Here is a 7779-nt window from a genome sequence, read left to right as displayed (position 1 = left end):
AAAGTGCTTCACAAGCTCTTTCTAACGGTATCAGTAATAGGTTACAGAATTAACTGGAACTATCCGAAAATTCAATGTTTTCAGCCTCCATACTAAATGTATGCCAGCCACACAATATTAAGTGTTGTAACGGCCCTCCAAACACTAGTATTGTATATATNCAATCCCACCCTGTCTAAACGCAATGTCCGCAAAACTTATGGCAAAACTGAACGCAAAAATCAAGAACCCTGTCGTGGCTAAACGCAATCCGCGAGAGCCATAAAGAAAAAAAAAAAGTATTGGAATTTATCGACTGAAGTCGCTGTTTGGAAGCAAGTTTGATCGTAGTATGGAAGTTTCCGTACCCTGATTGACGAGTTTGACGTTGACACATTCCATAAATCCATTGGTTTTGTATTCATTAATTTATTTATTTTCATTAATTATCATCTTTAAATCGAACATTTTTGCGATTTAATAGACGTGCATTTGTACAGGGCTAATATTAGAATATATTTTTATAACATTAACCCACATAACACAAGGAAACAGCAGTTCACGTTTCACGACTGAACCTCCTAAGAAAATCGCCCAAAAATGGGTGGAAAAGCAGAGAAAGGTACTCCAAAGTACATAGCGAACAAGATCAAAGCTAAAGGCCTACAGAAACTGCGATGGTACTGCCAGATGTGCCAGAAACAGTGCCGAGATGAGAATGGTTTCAAATGCCATACGATGTCGGAATCTCACCAAAGGCAGTTGTTATTGTTCGCTGACAACGCTTCTAAGTACATCGACGACTTCTCCAAAGAGTTTGCTGATGGCTACGTCGAGTTATTGAAGCGCCAGTTCGGTACAAAACGTGTGAATGCTAATAAAGTGTACCAAGAGTATATTTCTCACAGGTAAGGATAACTTATGTACTAAATATCATTAATTTTCAACTTGCAAAGCTACTAAAATAGGCAAATAAGCCTCAGAGAAGATAATAATTGGTAGCATACAAGTTCCAATTGAAAGAAAGAAGAAATGTTTATTGATTTGTATTCATGGAAAAAGTTTTAACACTGGGTCTAGGCCATGTGTTAAAAATAAAACTTAGCAGTCGAAGATATCAGACATTTGTGTAGCAAAGTAGCTTCAATTTCAACTGAATAAGACATTATTTTGATTGCATAAAACAATAATAATTGAATCTATTTTAGATAAACATTTTTCCCATTTACATACTTTCTTCAGGAATTCATAGCTATTTTTTACAGGGACCATCTCCACATGAACGCTACTCAATGGGAGACCCTCACTGAGTTCGTCAAATGGCTAGGACGGGAGGGGAAGTGTGTGGTCGATGAGACGGAAAAAGGCTGGTTCGTTGCGTACATAGACAGGGATCCAGCTGCGGTGGCTGCGTTAGAGGCTAAAGCTAAGAAAGAGAAGATGGATAAGGATGATCAGGTTAGTTTAAAATTTACTTGCTTATGACAAAATCTTGGTTTACAGGGCAGGTCTATAAAAAAACAAAAATTATTTGGGCCTTCTCTGAACATTGCTAACAAAAAAATGCTATGGGTAGTTAGTGTCCTCATTTCGAGCAATAGTTTGGTGCCAAAGTTCTAGGATTAATATTTAAGACTTATAGCAAGCAGTGGTAGGGTTAATATTGGGATGTGTAAAAGTGCTTTTTAAAAGCCTACTTGCATACATAAATGAGTTTTATACACACTCCCAAGAAAGATTTCAATAATAAGTTTTTAATAACACCCTGATAGTCTAAAAAAGATTGCTTCATACAAGACTGCCTAAATTGTGCTGTCCTTTTATGTATTTTTTCTTTTCTTATTTTGTGAGATGTAGGTAAAAATAGTGTTCACCTATCTAACACCTAAAACTTAATGATTCCACAGGAGAGGATGCTAGAGTTCATACAAAAGCAAGTGGAGAGAGGCAAACAGCAAGGCTCCACATCCGAAGAACCCACATACTCAGAGTTCAAGAGAGAGAGCAGCCAGGAGAAAGTTACGCTCAGTCTCAACTTAAAGAGGAAAGCTGAAGGTAAGTCTTTCATAACCTTATAAAGGTAGCAGGAAGGCGCTGGATGCAGGCTGCTACCAACTGGTCATGGAAATCATTGGGGGAGGCCTTTGTACAGCAGTGAATGTCATTTGGCTGAAACGAAATTAGAGAGGTGCTCCTGAAATTATCCTCCTCCGAAATTAGAATGGAGACTAAAGGCCGTAGCACATTTCGTTCGTTCGTTTCAGCCGAAAGATTACCACTGCTGGACAAAGGCCTCCCCCAAGGATTTCCACAAAGACCGGTCCTGCGCCGCTCGCATCCAGGCACCTCCCGCGACCTTCACCAGATCGTCGGTCCACCTAGTGGGAGGCCTGCCCACGCTACGTCTTCCGGCTCGTGGTCGCCACTCAAGAACTTTCCTGCCCCAGCGGCCATCAGCTCTTCTAGCAATGTGCCCCACATATGTGCGTAGCACATTTATCAACCCGGAAAGGGATCGTAACCGTATCAACTAGAGGCGGTCAGTATTCTTCGCATGAAACTCCATACTTCAACGCACACTTATCCGCACCATAACGTAAACGCCTCGCCTCGCGTTTGATAGCGCGCGAAAGGCGATGGCAGCTCGCAATAGGCGATACTGTTTTTATCCCTTTCCGACCTTAAAACTCCTGCTGGACTAGAATGCGCGCTAAGATAAAATCATATCGACAATTTTAGACGAAAACCCCCCTAATGCTTCGATAAAAGTTTATCGTGGCGCTATAGTCCGGTCGCCGAGCACGTAGAATTTTGTCCAATGACCCCAAGCTACCCATCCTTATCGCTCGCGCGTAATTATAATTGCTGTCGCGACTGTGCGACGGGCGGCAGCAGTGAGTGTGCGAGACTTAAGACATAATGATGAAGCAAACTATGCTACCTACTTTTTTTCAGACAAAAAACCAGAAATCATGCCGTCCTTGTCCCTAAAATTGAAAAGGAAAGACGACGCTTCCAAGAGTAGGGATGATAAAGAATCGTCCAGCAGGAAAGAGAAGACAGAAGAAGGAAAGAGGTCAGCGTTGGAGGAGCTCATGGAAATGGAGGAACGTGCGAAAGAGAGAGCAAATAGGTAAGTCTTTCTTTCTCTCTTAGTCAATCCATTTTAGACGCTGACCTAGAGGTCAGTATAGATACAAGCTGTCATATTTTGTGCCTATTTGAGTTTCTCCATTCTGGCGCTGTAAGCCATACTGTAGGCAGATACGAGGTTCAATGGAAATAAATTAGTGATTTTCTTTCTCGCTTACTCCTATGGTTACTCCATATAATAATATATTGGACGTCAAAATTAGTTCTCGGGACACTCGTAGTAGCGCTTCAAATTCGCACACAAAATTACGTCATTTGGCTGAAATTATTGAACTTTCCAAATGTCTAATCAAACAAGTTTATTAAACTAGTTTCTGCCAGTGGCTTCGATATTTCAATAAATAGTCCTAAAGCGCTTTTAGTGAAAATATTTAATATATTTCATAAAACAAGTACATAGCGTGATCTAAATCTCCTCCAACGCCATCTCTTGGCCGCCGTAAAAACTTAATTTATTTTCTTCGCAGGAAGGATTATGTACTGGGTAATATTAATTTTGAAAACTGTCATAGCGCGATCTAAATTACCACCAACGCCATATTTGGCCGCCGTAAAAACTTTTATTATCTTTGCAGGAAGGATTACTGGCTAACAGAGGGCATAGTGGTGAAAATAGTAACCAAATCGCTCGGCGACAAGTTTTACAAGAAGAAAGGGGTTATAGAGAAGGTGATAGACAAATATGGGGCTCAAGTTAAACTTGTGGATGAAAAAGTCAAACTGAAGCTAGATCAGGTAACGTTAATTATTTTTAATTTTGAGTTTATTATCTAGAAGCTTTTGTTTAGTTTAATGCGCTAATCTCAGGAAATACTGATTTGAAAATAACTTTTTGTATTTATGCGAAATGCGCCCATTTATGCGAAAAAGGGAAATATTATTCAAGCATTTAACATGTCTACAAATACGCGGGCACAGCTAATAGTACTATATCCTTACTTGATTAATGCTATCCCAGGGGTTGTCAAACTTTTTTTACTGTGACGCCGCGGATTGTACAGCTTGGGAAGCCATTTGCTATCCAACAGATTTTTTTTAATATATTAAAAATTAAATTAAAAAATGTCGCGTTGAAACCAGTGTAAGTATCTCTATTGCAATTGAAATGGAACGCGAAAGTTTAAAATCTTATAAAAAACAAGTAACTTTTGTAACTTCGGTACAGTCCTCTCAACTTAAGCTGAGAATTGCATTTGTGTGAGTGCACACCGATAGTGTAGAGTGGCAATCGGCTTGAAGCGCGGCGCGTCCCGCGCATGGTTTAAACCGGTTTATATAAAGCAAGCGGCCTGAAGCGCGGCGCGTCCGCCACGCACCGCTTCCTTGCCGCTCACATACTTCACTTCACCCCCGGTACTGGTAGCAGATACGTGTAATTTTATGTAATNGTATTGTATATATAATCTGTGCTCTGACGCTCGGATTCGCATTTGGCGGGCTTGAGTTTCGCGGGTTCGCGCGCTCACCCGGCGCGCTCTTTTCAACGGCCGCTGCGCTTGGTGGTCCGCGAAACTCGACCTTATTGACGAGTCGCGCCCATTGCCTCGACGCGTGCGAACGAGCTATCGTTTTAATGGTTATAAATTATAAATGTAAATCCGCCATTACAGTGTTATTTTTTTTTATGAAATACTAAACACTTAAAATGAACTCGTAAATTGCATTCTTATTTTAAATTGTTCATGGAAAACATTAGTACTAGGCTTTACTTGTTATAATATTATCAAGACATGAGTGCCATGACTGTGGCAGTACTAAATGTATGGAAGTTAAAAACATTGAATTTTCGGATAGATGCAGTTTTTTTTTTAACTTATTATTGGTACCCTTGGATAGACCTCGTGAAGCACTTTCAGGATCATTAATCAGTTTTTGGATAGCTTGTATAGTTTTTAATATTCAGTGGTTTTACTAAATGTATGGAAACTGGAAACATTGAATTTTCGGATAGATTCAGTTTATTTTGTAACCCATTATTGGTAGCGTTGGATAGAGCTCGTGTAGCACTTTCAGGATCAGTAACCAGTTTTTCGATATCTTGTATAGTTTAGAAATAATCGAGTGAGATCACTTATCGTTTTCACCCTGTATGTATACCTGGGAATCCTGGGGTCAAAATAGGTCTTAAGACTCGGACATTTATATTATTTTTCAATCAACATCATTCGAAAAAAAAATCTTCAATCGACCGGTTACGCCTCTAGCTCTGTCTTCATCTAGCATACGTTGCTTACTTCCACCGATGCGACTCTTTAACGTTAGAAAGCGACTAAGCGATCAAACAATTTTTTTGTTCGTAAGTTTGCGCTGGATTTTTAATGCTCTATTAAGGTTGTAAACATTATTAAATGTTTATTAGCAGTATTAGACATACTATCAGTACTATAGACGATGTTGAATTAACCCATTGCTTACGTGAAAGAAAGACATTTAAAAGTGCCTGAAGTATTTTCTATTCCCGGTCGAGATTCGTGTCTGTGTTACATAATCGAGGTCTCCAATTCGACGAGCTACAAGGACTGTATGCGGTGCAAGATATAGCGTTGCCACGGACGCCTGAATTTGTTTACCTGTTAGGTTTCCATCATTTATCTCAGTCTATCACCTGCTGTCCTATGAGATGCACATATCCACGACGCATGCGTAAAACGATTCAATTGTCGAACCAATCTATTGCAGCGTCTCTAGCAACGATCACTCCTGCAGCAATATGCACTCCTAGTAGCTGACATGAGGTCACAACGTGACCTGCCAGATTAGAGTACCTCCCTGCCCCAAACTAAATACTGACGAGTCCCGTATTAATGGATTTATCCTGAATTATTTTGAGCGCATTTTTACTTGGAGTCGGTTTTGATTTTGTTATAATTTATTTATTTTTAGTTGACCTTGCTGCAATAAATAAATAATTGGAAACTCCTTTTTTGAAGACGGTTAAAAGTCCACGCAAGAATTCAAATTAAGGGATACCATAACCATCTATATATATAAAAGAAAGTCGTGTTAGTTACTCCACTTATAACCTCAAAAACGGCTGAACCGATTTAGCTGAAAATTGTCAGGGAGGTAGTTTAGAGCCAGGAGAAGGACATAGGATACTTTTTATCCCGTTCGAAATTAAAAAAAAAGTCTGCTTATTTATTGCCATTAAGGCGGAACAAAGTTCGCCGGGTCAGCTAGTTATTAATAAAAACTCCTACAAGATAAAAAACATGCCTATAAAATACGTTTCAAAGACCTGTCAATGGTTCGCTATAGCGTCGATTGTCGGTGTCAGTTGTGGTTTTCGATAAATCCTGTGTGTAAAGGTAAACCCAGTGCTATCCCAACCCAAAACAATGTACCAGGAACACACATATCGTAGGAGCTCTTCCCAGCGGCTCGGCACAGGTGAAAACATTTTGGTCTTAGACATAAATCTCCTTTTCGACGCATGCGTACAGTTAGTTCCAATAGGCTGCATTTTTGTAAATGGTTGCATCGTCCATAGCAACGGTCACCTCTACTCTGCAGCCTTATGCAGCTGAATTGATGAGAGACAGAGATATCAACCTGTCTATAAGATAGCTCTCCCTAATTTCAAAATATGCCGTGGAACCGATACAGCGTCCATAGCAAAGGTCACTGCTGCAGCATTATGCACTCCTGGTAGTCCACAGCGGGTAGCGACGTGACCTGCCAGCTTTGAGTACCTCTCTGTCTCAATAAAAAGCAGACAAGATTGCGTTTCAGATCACATGGATTTTCCTTTGTAAGTTTATCACACAACTTTTTAAATACCATTTCCAAAGGCCTGTGTCGCCAGTGCTCTTTTTGAAGTGTCTTGAAATGTCAACATTGAACATTTAAAGTCAAATGGAAATCCTTTGGGAACTGGGTAGCTTTTAGTCGGCAATAGCCTGCCTGAACGTTGAAAGTTGACTTGGAGAATAGCTAGTATAGCTACGTTGTTATTATTCTGTAGATGTTCAATATCAATGATCTCTTACTTTCAAACTCCAAACTATAAGACGTGATATACTTTTCTGACGGCCTCAATAAGTAGTCTGTACCTATATCTGTGTGACATTCTTAGCACAGCGTTGTGTGGTCCAAATATTAAGGTTTTATGCTTTACCTTTTTACGAGTATTATTATTCCCTTGGTCATGCTCACCAATCCAGCGTAATACAGGGACTGCATACGATGCAAGAGTTACCGTTGATATAGACGCCCAACTGTGTTTACCTATTTGATTTCCATTATTCATCTCATTCCATCACATGGCATCCTGCGGGACAGGTGCATGTCACGCATGCGTACAACAGCTGGAATCTCGTCTTCAGGTGCTGCAGCGTCCCTAGCAACGGTTACTCCTGACTCCTGCAGCTTTGTGCACTCCTAGTAGTTACCGGCGGGTGGAAACGTGACCTGCCAGGGTGGCAGTAACGGTTAAATTTCACATCTATTATACTTATAATAAATCTGTAGAGAGGTCAATTCTGTACATGAAATAAATTTTCAAAATAACTATCAGGGGGTGATTAGTGATCGATACTGATGCCAAAAATGCAATCAGTAAAATTTTTGTCTGTCTGTCTGTCTGTATGTTCCTTATAGAAACAAAAACTACTCAACGGATTTTAACGAAATTTGGTACAATTATTT

The 7779-nt window shown here is 39.9% G+C and overlaps 1 protein-coding gene across 1 annotated transcript; it reads left to right on the top strand.

Annotated features, from left to right (window-relative positions):
- Positions 1-365: 365 nt before the first annotated feature.
- Positions 366-5820, top strand: kin17 (kin17 DNA and RNA binding protein). Its single transcript, XM_028305618.1, has 6 exons — positions 366-887; positions 1245-1437; positions 1887-2034; positions 2935-3112; positions 3708-3867; positions 5812-5820. Exons 1-6 carry the CDS (start codon positions 580-582, stop codon positions 5818-5820), a joined length of 996 nt encoding a protein of 331 aa, XP_028161419.1. The 5' UTR covers positions 366-579.
- Positions 5821-7779: the final 1959 nt, after the last annotated feature.

Source organism: Ostrinia furnacalis, unplaced genomic scaffold, assembly GCF_004193835.3.
Source record: "Ostrinia furnacalis isolate ACB-3 unplaced genomic scaffold, ASM419383v2 OfSCF1743, whole genome shotgun sequence".
Taxonomy (NCBI): Eukaryota; Metazoa; Arthropoda; class Insecta; order Lepidoptera; family Crambidae; genus Ostrinia; species Ostrinia furnacalis.
The sequence above is the reverse complement of the archived record's forward strand: the minus strand, read 5'-3'. Positions and strand labels throughout refer to the sequence as shown.

Bases quoted from the DNA above. Each gene is read 5' to 3' on its own strand.
- kin17 (XM_028305618.1), top strand. From the start codon at position 580: ATGGGTGGAAAAGCAGAGAAAGGTACTCCAAAGTACATAGCGAACAAG. The intron at 1,438-1,886 runs GTTAGTTTAAAA...ATGATTCCACAG, and splicing joins AGATGGATAAGGATGATCAG to GAGAGGATGCTAGAGTTCAT. The intron at 2,035-2,934 runs GTAAGTCTTTCA...ACTTTTTTTCAG, and splicing joins CTTAAAGAGGAAAGCTGAAG to ACAAAAAACCAGAAATCATG.